Consider the following 12,995-nt stretch of genomic DNA (forward strand, 5'->3'; position numbering starts at 1 on the left):
CTTTAATTTTCCTGTAGGCAGTATCTATCTTACCCCTAGTGAGAAAAGCCTCTACATCCTTACATTTGTCCTCTAGCCATCCCTGCTTAGCCATTTTGCACTTCCTGTCGATCTCATTTTTGAGACGTTTGTATTCCTTTTTGCCTGCTTCATTTACTGCATTTTTATATTTTCTCCTTTCATCAATTAAATTCAATATTTCTTCAGTTACCCAAGGATTTCTACTAGCCCTCGTCTTTTTACCTATTTGATCCTCTGCTGCCTTCACTACTTCATCCCTCAAAGCTACCCATTCCTCTTCTACTGTATTTCTTTCCCCCTTTCCTGTCAATTGTTCCCTTATGCTCTCCCTGAAACTCTGTACAACCTCTGGTTCTTTCAGTTTATCCAGTTACCATCTCCTTAAATTCCCACCTTTTTGCAGTTTCTTCAGTTTTAATCTACAGGTCATAACCAATAGATTGTGGTCAGAGTCCACATCTGCCCCTGGAAATGTCTTACAATTTAAAACCTGGTTCCTAAATCTCTGTCTTACCATTATATAATCTACCTGATACCTTTTAGTATCTCCAGGGTTCTTCCATGTATACAACCTTCTATCATGATTCTTAAACCAAGTGTTAGCTATGATTAAGTTATGCTCTGTGCAAAATTCTACCAGACGGCTTCCTCTTTCATTTCTTAGCCCCAATCCATATTCACCTACTGCGTTTCCTTCTCTCCCTTTTCCTACACTCGAATTCCAGTCACCCATGACTATTAAATTTTCGTCTCCCTTCACTACCTGAATAATTTCTTTTATTTCATCATACATTTCTTCAATTTCTTCATCTGCAGAGCTAGTTGGCATATAAACTTGTACTACTGTAGTAGGTGTGGGCTTCGTATCTATCTTGGCCACAATAATGCGTTCACTATGCTGTTTGTAGTAGCTTACCCGCATTCCTATTTTCCTATTCATTATTAAACCTACTCCTGCATTACCCCTATTTGACTTTGTGTTGATAACCCTGTAGTCACCTGACCAGAAGTCTTGTTCCTCCTGCCACCGAACTTCACTAATTCCCACTATATCTAACTTTAACATATCCATTTCCCTTTTCAAATTTTCTAACCTATCTGCCCGATTAAGGGACCTGACATTCCACGCTCCGATCCGTAGAACGCCAGTTTTCTTTCTCCTGATAACGACATCCTCTTGAGTAGTCCCCGCCCGGAGATCCGAATGGGGACTATTTTACCTCCGGAATATTTTACCCAAGAGGACGCCATCATCATTTGATCATACAGTAAAGCTGCATGCCCTCGGGAAAAATTACGGCCGTTGTTTCCCCTTGCTTTCAGCCGTTCGCAGTACCAGCACAGCAAGGCCGTTTTGGTTATTGTTACAAGGCCAGATCAGTCAATCAACCAGACTGTTGCCCTTGCAACTACTGAAAAGGCTGCTGCCCCTCTTCAGGAACCACACGTTTGTCTGGCCTCTCAACAGATACCCCTCCGTTGTGGTTGTACCTACGGTACGGCTATCTGTATCGCTGAGGCACGCAAGCCTCCCCACCAACGGCAAGGTCCATGGTTCATTGGGGGTAACAGGGTGAATACTCCGGCCATTTCCCGGGGCTGGCTGTGAAACTAATTGTAGTTACCCCACACTTGTCTACAGACAGACTGGCTCAAAGCCAAAATATATAAATAAATGCAACAGCTGTTTTTACTACGAGATCTGAGGCCTTTAGGTTCCGCTCCGGATGTACCAATGTTTCCTAAAAGTGAAATGTAGGGGTTTGGTGCAAGTAGAGGCAATTCGGGAAAATAGATAGAAAAAAATTCAAACTACCTCACTGACAGAGAAAGAAATTAGATACGGCCTTATTGAAGGAATTCTCGCCATACTTGCATGAAAAGACTCGGGGAAACCACGCAAACACATACAGCATTGTATATGGTGAGGACTAAGCCGCCAAGTTTGACGCCGTGTTCCTTGACCTCCGGGAGGCATTCGATTCTGTCCTGCAGCGCTGTTTCGTGAACAAATTACGAGCTTACGGGGTATCGGGTACATTTGTGACCGAATTCAGGACGCATAGATAGAGTGTAATACTCCGTTCTCAACGAAACAAAGTCGGCAGATGTAAAGGAATCCTCGGGCTACCGCAAGCGAGTATTATAGGACTGTAACTGTTTAAAATTTGTGTTAATGGCGTAGTGGATATTACTGGAGGCTCCATAAGCGTATTCGATGAAGAAGCAGTGATATATAGGAAGCCTAGTACACCACGAGATTGTAGCGAAATGCAGGGAGACTTGCTGAGGACTGACAGTTGGTCCACGGACAGGACATAAAAAAAAGAAAAATGGTTCAAATGGCTCTGAGCACTATGGGACTTAACTGCTGAGGTCATCAGTCCCCTAGAACTTAGAACTACTTAAACCTAACGAACCTAAGGACATCACACACATCCATGCCCGAGGCAGGTTTCGAACCTGCGACCGTAGCGGTCGCGCGGTTCTCGGCCATCACGGCAGGCCAAAAAGAAAGAAAAAAAAATTTAACGAATTGTACATATGTAGATGAAGAGAGTCAATTCTGTTACATGATACTATTGGCAGCCTATCTCCGTACACAGTTAATTACCGTAAAATACTTTGAAGTAACCATCCGGTAAGACAGAAACTGGGATGACGACCTAAAACACGTAGTAGGAACAACAGATTTCGGACTGAGATTCGTTGGGACAATCTTAAGACAATGTAATTTGTTCAACAAATAAATGGCTTACAAAACGCTGGGGCTCTCACCCAGCAGGGTTAGTAGAGGAGACAGAAAATATCCATTGAACCCGGCGGGTTTCGTCGCGGAATCTTTTACGTGCTCGCTGTGACAGTGTTACAGAGATACCAAACAAACTCCACTGACAGACGCAACAAGTGAGGAGTTATACCTCGCAGAGAGGTTTTCTGATGAAATTCTGGGAGTGCAAGCTCCAAGAGCGTCGGTCAAATTTTATTTGCTTCCTCACACGTCTCGCGAAAAAAGTGGTTCAAATGGCTCTGAGCACTATGCGAGTTAACTTCTGAGGTCATCAGTCGCCTAGAACTTACAACTAATTAAACCTAACTAACCTAAGGACATCATACACATCCAAGCCCGAGGCAGGATTCGAACCTGCGACCGCAGCGGTCGCTCGGTTCCAGACTGTAGCGGCTAGAACCACAGGCCACTCCGGCCGGCCGTCTCGCGAAATGATCATGAAAAGAAAATCAAAGAAATTAGAACTCATACGGTGGTTTGTTGACAGACGTCCTTCCCAAGTACCCTACGCGAAGATGCAACGTAGACTGAACATGTACGTAAGACACTATGAAAAATATTACTGGTGAAATGGCTAAGGGATTAAGATTAAAAACATCATTGCTTTTAAATTCCTTTTTTCTACGTGATTAAGAAGATACTCGCCACCGGCCCTAAAGCAAACACTAGATTTGAAGCAGATATCATCTTCCTGCAATAGACGACTAAAAATTATTTTTATCTCAGCTATGATACATAAAAGCGAGACATATCAAATATGAATATGTAAAAACTTTCCAAAGACCAAACGTTATATGTGTGAAGAACGACAAGTTAGTGCATTTTGATTTCATAAATCTAGTTTTTAGCAATACAGACTCCAATATTTGCACCTCAAATTATTTGTGAGCATTCGATGCATAATACTTACGCTAGGAGTGAGACTAAATGCTATAACTTACAGGGAAGTAACACTGAATTAAATCCAAATGTAAGTAGTCGATAAAAATACTTCTTTAGCGATATTAATTAGCAGTATTTTTCAACATACGTACTTACTGATATTGCAACCAACGAGCTGATAAAATTTTCACTTAGAACTAGAATATTACGATATTACTACAGTCTGTATAGTAGTTAGAAAACTGAGCAGCTGCTATGCTTAACTACCACAAGGACCACCACTCTATGACGTCAGAAAGCAATGACTAAGGGGCTTTTCCTGCACGCACAGTAACAAGATCTGCTTTGCGGTGGGTCTGATTATCGGCTTTGGATAGTATCCGCACGATCTGCCATCTTTCAGTTTTTGTCCTCTTTTACATACATATAGCCTCCATTCGTCTTACAAATTCAACAAATATTCTGCAATTCTTAAATGATGAATCATCACAAAATTGATTGTCCCTGTCTCAGTATTGAGATTTACGTTTCTACCGAGCTGTCTCCCGTGTTTATTGCAAACCATGTTAGTGATGTACACGCTCTTCTGTCTCCTGTTTCAGTCCCTAGTTTGCCTTGGAGTTCAGGATAAATTGAGTAGAATGCTGTTGTTCATTCAGTTAACTGTCACTTTCAGGAGGTTACAACTGTGTGTTATTTTCTTTTGATAGCCTTTATATCCGTGCATATACGTAGTTCTGAGTACATCTGAAGATTTACAATGAGCATTCAATAAATAACGCAACAAATTTTCGGTTCAAAAAATGCGGAATTTGTTGTTTGACATCGTGGAATATTCCCGCTTCAGGCCCTATAGTTCCATGAAGTTCCGGTAGGTGGCCGGCGCTATACATGGCGTTAAAACTGCAGTCTATAACGGAGCTGTGTTCCAAGGAGAGAGCTGTGTTGAGCTTCTTATGTCGGAAAAACAGAGCATCGCAGATACTGAAATGGCACTGAGAGGAATTGCTTGCGCGTTATGAGGCTGATCCTGACAATTTTTTGTCGAACATCGTCACAGGCCATGAAACGTGGGTTCATCATCTGTAACCGGAAAGAAAACGGGATCCATGAAGTGACGCCACACCACCTCTCCTCCGAAGACAAAGTTTAAAGCCACGACCACAGCCACGACGGCGACTTCTGGGACTCTAAAGGCGTTATTCTGCTTGATGTCCTCCCTCATAGTACAACAACCAACTCTGAAGCGTATTGTGCTAGCGTCAAACTACTTCAGCGTGTTCGTCCACACAAAAATGCAAACCAACTTCTCCTTCTCCATAACAACGCAAGGCCTCACACAAGTCTCTCCTCCCGAGAGGAGCTCACAAAACTTCACTGGACTATTCTTCTTGATCCACCTTACAGCCCTTATCTCACACCTGCCGACTTTCATTTGTTTGGCTCAATGAAGAAAGCACACCACGAGAAGCAGTATGTGGAAGATGGGGGCGTGGCGATCGCATTAAACGGAGATTATGTAGAAAAATATGTTTTTGTAGCCAAAAGAGTGGGGAATGATATGTGGCGTATTCGAATCCTGAACAAAACCAAGCTGCTTTCATAAAAATGTGTTGCATTATTTATTGAACGCAACCAATATTACCAATAATTTCAATGTAGCCAGTACATGTAGCATGGAAATGAACTGCTGTGTAGTGATGAAATCAATAGTGAGTGTCACTTTCACAACCAGGAAAAGTTTTTCATAAAAATGAGTAAAATATTAGCATCGAAATAATGTGTTACGACGATCATGACCAGACAACAAGAAATTTACTGTATTGTAATGTCATAGTCTCAAATTAAACTTCTTTGTGTTTAACTCAACTGCAGGTAGAGTGAGGAATGAAATGAGTACAACTGTAGTGGACTGACAAGGCAGCCAGTCCACAGAGACGGGTAGCCGAAAGGGCACACGTACACACACGCCGACTGGCGCGAAGTCTGGAACAGGATTCGTAATGAATGTGATAAAGAAAAGAACGTAGCTACTAGAACACTTAACTTTTATATCGTCCTTTGGTATACAGCATTCTTGATGATACAAGTGAGACTATCTTGAGATACATGCAATGGTACAAATGGCGCCTTGCTAGGTCGTAGCCATTAACTTAGCTGAAGGCTATTCTAACTGTCTCTCGGCAAATGAGAGAAAGGCTTCGTCAGTGTAGTCGCTAGCAACGTCGTCGTACAACTGGGGCGAGTGCTCGTACGTCTCTCTAGACCTGCCGTGTGGTGGCGCTCGGTCTGCGATCACACAGTGGCGACACGCGGGTCCGACATGTACTAATGGACCGCGGCCGATTTAAAGCTACCACCTAGCAAGTGTGGTGTCTGGCGGTGACACCACAACAACGATACTATGGTGTACATGTACTACTTTGACAATAAATGAATGTTTATGAGTAATAATTTTGTGAAAAACCTTAGAACATAGCCAATAGAATTTATTTATTGTGTCAAACGCAAACAAAGATGCTTATGTGTGATACCATAGTACGGTGATTCGACGTTCCCAGTACACAGACGAGTTCTGTAAACGTAACAGACTTCAGGCGGTTCCTACAATATCCCCAATAATCGAAACGCTTGAGGTACGATTTACAGAAGCAAGCTGAAAACATAGCGAACTGATAAGAAATGAGGAGTTTCCACCGATAATCGGCGATTAAAGCAAGTAATAGAAAAATGACTAGAAGAAGGGAGAGGATGGTAGGACATGCGTTAAGACATGAGGAAATAACTTGCATGATACTAGAGAGAGCTACCCGACGGCAAAATTATTGGGGAATAAGAGGCTGCAATAAGCTCACCAGATAAAATGTTAGGCACCGCCTTAAAAGAGCAAAATTGCAGTGCTGTGAATGGTGTGGAAGTGGTAGAAGGCGACCATGTGAGACTCCACTGCTGATGTAAGCCATGACCGTGAAGTGGCTGGCACGGAACCGGTGCAGTACAATGGGTCCAAGTGCACTTGTGACAAAATGGCAGGAGGCAGCTATCCATGGTCACACCGTGATTCAAGTTACCCACTTTGTGGGTGTATCATCACGGACTGTCGAGCGTGTCTAAAAAGGTGTAACGCTCGCAGCGTTGTAACACAGGGCAAGAAGAGTGATCGTAGAAAAGATCCTGACTGACAAGAGACCAGGGACGTGTGACATGTCTTGACAGTCGGCTTCAACCAGACAGTAAGTGCTGCTGTCAACGATTGCAGATTCATAGAAAACAGTTTCCGAGGGAACATAATCGTAATGGACGTTTGGAGACGCATTCCTCTCAAAACGCCGTACTTACCACGGAATACACAATGAAGTGACAAGAGTAATGGGATATCGATATTCACACATACAGATGACAGTAGCGTCGCGTACACACGATATAAAAGGGCAGTGTGTTGGTGCAGCTGTCTTTTTTACTCAGTTAATTCATGTGAAAAGGTTTTCGACGTGATTATGGACTCACGACTGGAGTTAGCCCACTTCAAACGCGTAATGATAGCCGGATTCCATTTCGGATATCATCAGGGAATTCAATATTCGAAGATTCTCAGTGTCAAGAGTGCGCCGAGAATACCAACTTTCAGGCATTACCTCTCACCACGGACATCGGACTGACCGGCAGCCTTTATTAACGACCACCAGCAGCGGCGTCTGCTCAGAGTTGTCAGTGCTAACAAAGCAATATTGCATGGAATAAGCGCAGAGATTACTGTAGGACGTACGACGAACGTATCCCTTAGGACAGGGCTTAACAACTGGCCGGTTTTGAGCGCGAGTACTCGCGTCTGCTCAGGCACCTGCTCGCGAGCAGCTGCAAGGTCGCGGAGTACGGAGGGAGGGGAGGGAGGGGAAATGCGCGCGCACGTTTGAATAAGGCCGCAGCGTGCCTATTGAATTCGCGCCGACTGTGTAACGTTTAAAGTACTACGATCAGCTCGTAACAGTCACTTCGCTGGTTAAGAATCATTTGAAGTCGCCGTTGTGTAACCCCAACCATGCTTTCGCAGTTCAACCCCCATTGGGAGGAATTGTATCTGTTTGCTGAAAAAGATGGTGTTGCAGAAGGTTTAGTATGTCACAAAACGCTGAATTCTTTTACGAAATTTAATTTGCAGCGACATTATATGTCGTACCAAAATGTTTACTATGTCACAAAACGCTGAATTCTTTTACGAAATTTAATTTGCAGCGACATTATATGTCGTACCACGCGAAAGACTACGGACGTGGAAAATGTGATTGACCAGATCGTGCACAGGAAGTTATTAAACATGAAAGGAAGCTATCCGAAGAAGATCTGGACGACGAAGAAAAATCAACTGAGGCAGCTCTCAGAGTGGGTTACAAAATTGCTTTGCTTTTAGAAAAATCCCTGCGCCCCTTAACCGATGGCGATTTAATAAAAGAATGTTTGGTAGTTGCAGCGGAACATTTGTGTCCATCTCAAGTTGAACAGTTTCGGATTGTGCCATTATCTAACATGACCATTATGCGTCGCATACAGGACATGGCAGACGACGTCCAGAGCCAGCTTGTAAATATCTGTTAAGATTTTATGGCGTATTCTCTAGCTCTGGACGAAAGTGTTGATATCACTGGAACAGCGCAGCTTGCCATATTTATTAGAGGTGTTAACAGAGATCTTCAGGTGAGGGAGGAGCTCCTCGATGTAGTAGCCATGAAGAACACTACAACCGGAGGTGATATTTTAAGTAGTGTTGAAGAAAGTGTTGAAAATATAGGATTGTCGTGGAATTCTTTAGTTTCAGTGCCCACAGATGGTAGAGGCATACACTAAGCTAATAAAATTATGTGCCACGTGTACGTTCTCCCTTATTTGTTTCATTTGTCGCAGTAATAATTCGTGAGTGATATCCCTGCAGGTGGCCACGGATTCACATTGACTGGCGGCAGCTGTTGTGTGCCCCACGTGACTCTCCCCACTCTCCGCTCTGGTCCGGTAGTGGGGGGTAGCGTGCTCGCGCTGCTCCGTGCTCGCGCCTTGCTGCTCACAGCTTGCTCCGCGAGCACGTATGTTGTGAAGCCCTGCCTTAGGACAATGCGGCGAATTTGGCGTTAATGTGCTACGGCGGCAGTCGACCAACGCGAGAGCCTTTGCTAAGAGTACGACATCGCCTGCAGCGCATCTGCTGGGCTCGTGACCGTATTGATTAAACTGTTGGCGACAGAAAAACCGTGGCCGGTCAGATGATTCCCGATTCCAGTTGGTAAGAGCTGACTGTAGGATTCGAATGTGGCGCAGACCCCGCGAAGCCGTGGAGCCGAGTAGTTAACAAGAGACTGTGCAAGCTAGTAGTGGCTCCACAAAGGTGTGGCATGTGTTTACATGGAATGGACTGTGTCCTACGGTTCAGCTGAACCGATCATTGACTGTAAATGGTCTTGTTCGGCTACTTGGAGACAGTTTGCAGCCATTCACGGACTTCATATACCCAAATAAAAATGGATTTTTTGTGGATGACAGTGTGTCATGTAACTGGGGCACAATTGCTCGCAATTGGTTTGAAGAACATTCTGGACAATTCAAGCTATTGATTTGGTCACCATGATCGTCCGACGTAAATCCCATAGAAAATTTATGGGACGCAGTCGAGAGGTCAGTTGGCGCACAAAATCATGTACTGGCAACACTTCCACAATTATGGAAGACTACAGAGGCAGTATAGCACAATATTTCTGCAAGGGACTCCCAACGACTTTTTGAAACCATAGCCATTCGATTTGCTGCACTACACCGGGCAAAAGGATGTCTGACACGATATTATGACCCAACCCATGACTCTTGTCACCTCAGATGGTGCACTCGCAAAATACCACAGGTTACAACGCCATCCATATAAGGCCGCCCATCTTCCAAGAACACAGATACTGGACAGTAACTGATTGAAGCTGTGGAGTGTGGCCTGCCGACTTCCGATTATGCCTCTTGTCAAGCGATGAAATGCTAAGAGAGCACCCAACGCAATGAAATGTTTAATCGGCAGTGGAGAAGAGAAAACAAGAAATCGACCGTAGACATCGTTTGTTCGGACACAACCCTCAACAGCCAAGACTGAGGTCAAGAAAAATCTTCCTACAGATAACTATGGCAATTCGTTCATCCCCCAGAACTCGCAGAGAGGAGCTTTGGCGAGACTCCCTAGGTGACGACAATCACATAACGGTCAAGTAGGAAATAGCCGAAGGTTCACACCTGTCATACGCGACCTGGAAGACTTTGAAAGACTACGAGTTGGGGTGTCAAGGTGCAAAGCCAACCTCAGGAAGTGGGGCTTCAGTAATGAGGAGGAAACTTGTCAGTGTGGTGACGTACAGGACGAACAACATCTGCCAGTCTGCAGGGCCGGCCGCGGTGGTCTAGCGGTTCTGGCGCTGCAGTCCGGAACCGCGGGAGTGCTACGGTCGCAGGTTCGAATCCTGCCTCGGGCATGGGTGTGTGTGATGTCCTTAGGTTAGTTAGGTTTAAGTAGTTCTAAGTTCTAGGGGACTTATGACCTAAGATGTTGAGTCCCATAGTGCTCAGAGCCATTTGAACCATTTTTTGAACCAGTCTGCAGGAACCTACCGGCTGCATGCACTATCTGTGACCTTCGTGCAGCCAGCGAAACTGCTGTGATAACCACTGAATACTGGGCCCATCAAAAAATATAATCATCTTCCTGCTTGTTTATCTCTTTCTTTCTTTCAATCTTTTTGTGTATGTTATTGAATCTGTGTCATAAATACTACGGTACATATTTAATTTTGCAAATTTGTTATGGGAATCAATACTTACTAGTTTTCTAGATTATTTTAAGTCCTGGACTCGAAAAATAAATAAAATCGGCAATGTCAGGAAGGTTTAGTTCAGGGGTGCTTGCGCGGTGTTTTTGGGAGTGTTTTTCGTAGCATGACTGGGATTCAGTCATTAAGGTTACCGTGTAATGGAGCAGGATGCGTATTTTAACATTCTCGATGAGCAAATGTTGCACTTTCTTCTACATTTGTGAGTGTACTACGGACATTCCTGTCTACCAGGATGAGACTCACCATGATCACAGGGCTACACATATACATCGCTGGTTTGATGAACACTCGGGACTCTAATGTCCTCAACTGACTTGCTAAATTATCCGATGGAGAAGAGTACCTCTGTAGTTGAGTCAGCGTAAGCTGGTCCCTGATAGTTGCAGGTACGCGGGGCTACCACAACCAGAAACGTAATGCGATTATCTAAACGTTCCCATGGCAACGCCTCACTGTTGTCAGAACTCTATAGACAGCTATAGTTTCCGTCTGCGGCCGTTAGTGCTTCGTAGCTGAAAGCTGGCAACACTACTGAAACCTGTCACGAGTCTTCTTAGACTATATCGACTGTAGGGGTACTTGGAATACACGATGTAACGTAGCACTTAGCATCTCCGCTATCTGGTAGCTCGATGCGATCTGATCAGGACTTAGTGACTTCAGGTGAGGACGGCATGCCCGAAGATACCCTTACACTCTAATCCTCGTCGAACTGAGTCCATTACCAAGACTAGAGGTGGGGTCATACAATATTACCGTCGTGTCTTCGAGGGGTGCTAATTCTTAGTCCTTTGTACTTGCTGTGTACGTGCTACTCTGAGATGAAAAGGTTAATAGGTGACTCGGAATCGTGGCGGCCCACTCCAAACCATTTAGAATGATAGCCATAAAGAATAAAATATAGCTGCGATGCTAGGCAGTGTGGCGTGAAGATGCACGAGTTGTGCTTCTGGGTCGACGACCTAGTTACTGTGCGGGCGGCAGTTAGGACCTCGGCTAGCGGTTACGGGAAGGGGGGGGGGGGGACGGCGGCTGGTTCTCACTGTGGCGGCTTGCGGCGCCGTGCACGGGGCAGGGCGCCGTCGCGGGGGCGGTGCCGGAGGCGGAGGCGGCGGCGGAGGCGGCGTCTGCGGGGGCGGCGCAGACGCTCCGGCGGTGGCAGACGCAGCGGCAGCTGTGGGGGCAGCTGAGGCGGCACTCACCCTTCTCGAGGGGCGCCCGCTTGTACTTCTCCAGCCGCTTCACCGCGATGGCCTCGAGCCGCACCCTCGCCGCCGGGTACTCCTTGAGCACGTCCCACATGTCCTTCTTGCTCAGCACGAACAGGTCGCTGTAGCCCACCGACCGGACCGACGCCGTCCGGCGGTTGCCTGCCGCACAGGAAGAAAACACTGACAGCGGTTCGCAGACACCGGGACGTTTGCGAACGTCTTGCCCAGCAGAAGCAAACGTGACCTAGTCTGTTCTGTATCTGAAGCGACACTGCGTAATATTGGGGCAACCTTGCCACAATACGACGATAGCCGTAACGTTTGAAACATAACTTCAAAATAATGAGGATACGTAATTTTTTTTTTACGAACTTTCAGCATCCTAGAATACCTGAGGGTCAGCTAATTCTGTTAACCTGTACAACGAAAAACCAGTCCAAGATTCACTTTTCTTTATTCACTCGATGATTAGTTTCGGGCTGGTAGCCATTCTCAAATCATCGTAACATAGTCAAAAACGCTGTTTTAAAAAATGCAAAAAAATGTCAAAAATGTGCAAATGAACAGATAAATCGCATACAGATAAAGAAAAGTGAAATTTACAACTCTGAACTAATTATTTATTTGTTTGTTTGTTTGCACCTATATATCTGCAGTTTTGGTGCACACTCACATTACCGTACTACACGCTGCTAGAGGAACCAAAACATAACATAATGGGGCAACCCATCCCCACATTATCAATGGGCTGAAAGTTACAACTTTATAACTACTCCCCGTACAATCGGTCGCCTTTCTTTAACGTGGCTTTTATAAATTTCCCTCTTCCTCTTGAATTTAATTACCTTAGTTATCCACGGCTTCCCTTCTTTAAATAGACTTTCTGGTTAACTTTTTACGATAGCAACTTTCAAGTATTGACACAAATTTACTATGGAATAAATTAAATTGAATAAATTAAATTTCACATTAGCATCTCTCTATGTACGAGAGCTATTCGGAAAGTAAGGTACGATAGCTCGCGAAATGGAAACCACAATGAAATTCAAAAATGTTTTGTTTGAAACAGTTTCCTACATCTTCGAGCTACTTCTCTACATAATCTCCGCTCCGACTTAGACATTTAACGTAATGTTGTACCAACTTTTCAGTGCTCTCGTCATAGAAGGCAGCCGTCTGTGCTTTCCACTACTTCTCTGCGCTGCTCTGCCGTTCACTGTCTATGCCGAAACGTAGTCT

At 44.8% G+C, this 12,995-nt stretch overlaps 1 protein-coding gene across 1 annotated transcript in view; it reads right to left on the minus strand.

The window, feature by feature from the left end:
- The window catches only part of LOC126234834 (cyclic nucleotide-gated channel rod photoreceptor subunit alpha), a 1,223,148-nt gene that overhangs the window by 81,453 nt on the left and 1,128,700 nt on the right, over positions 1–12,995 (minus strand). Inside the window, exon 13 of the mRNA XM_049943575.1 lies at positions 11,748–11,915. Coding sequence (XP_049799532.1) covers positions 11,748–11,915 — 168 coding nt within the window. The remainder of the gene's footprint in view (positions 1–11,747; positions 11,916–12,995) is intronic.

The sequence above is a fragment of the Schistocerca nitens genome, chromosome 2, assembly GCF_023898315.1.
Source record: "Schistocerca nitens isolate TAMUIC-IGC-003100 chromosome 2, iqSchNite1.1, whole genome shotgun sequence".
Classification (NCBI taxonomy): Eukaryota; Metazoa; Arthropoda; class Insecta; order Orthoptera; family Acrididae; genus Schistocerca; species Schistocerca nitens.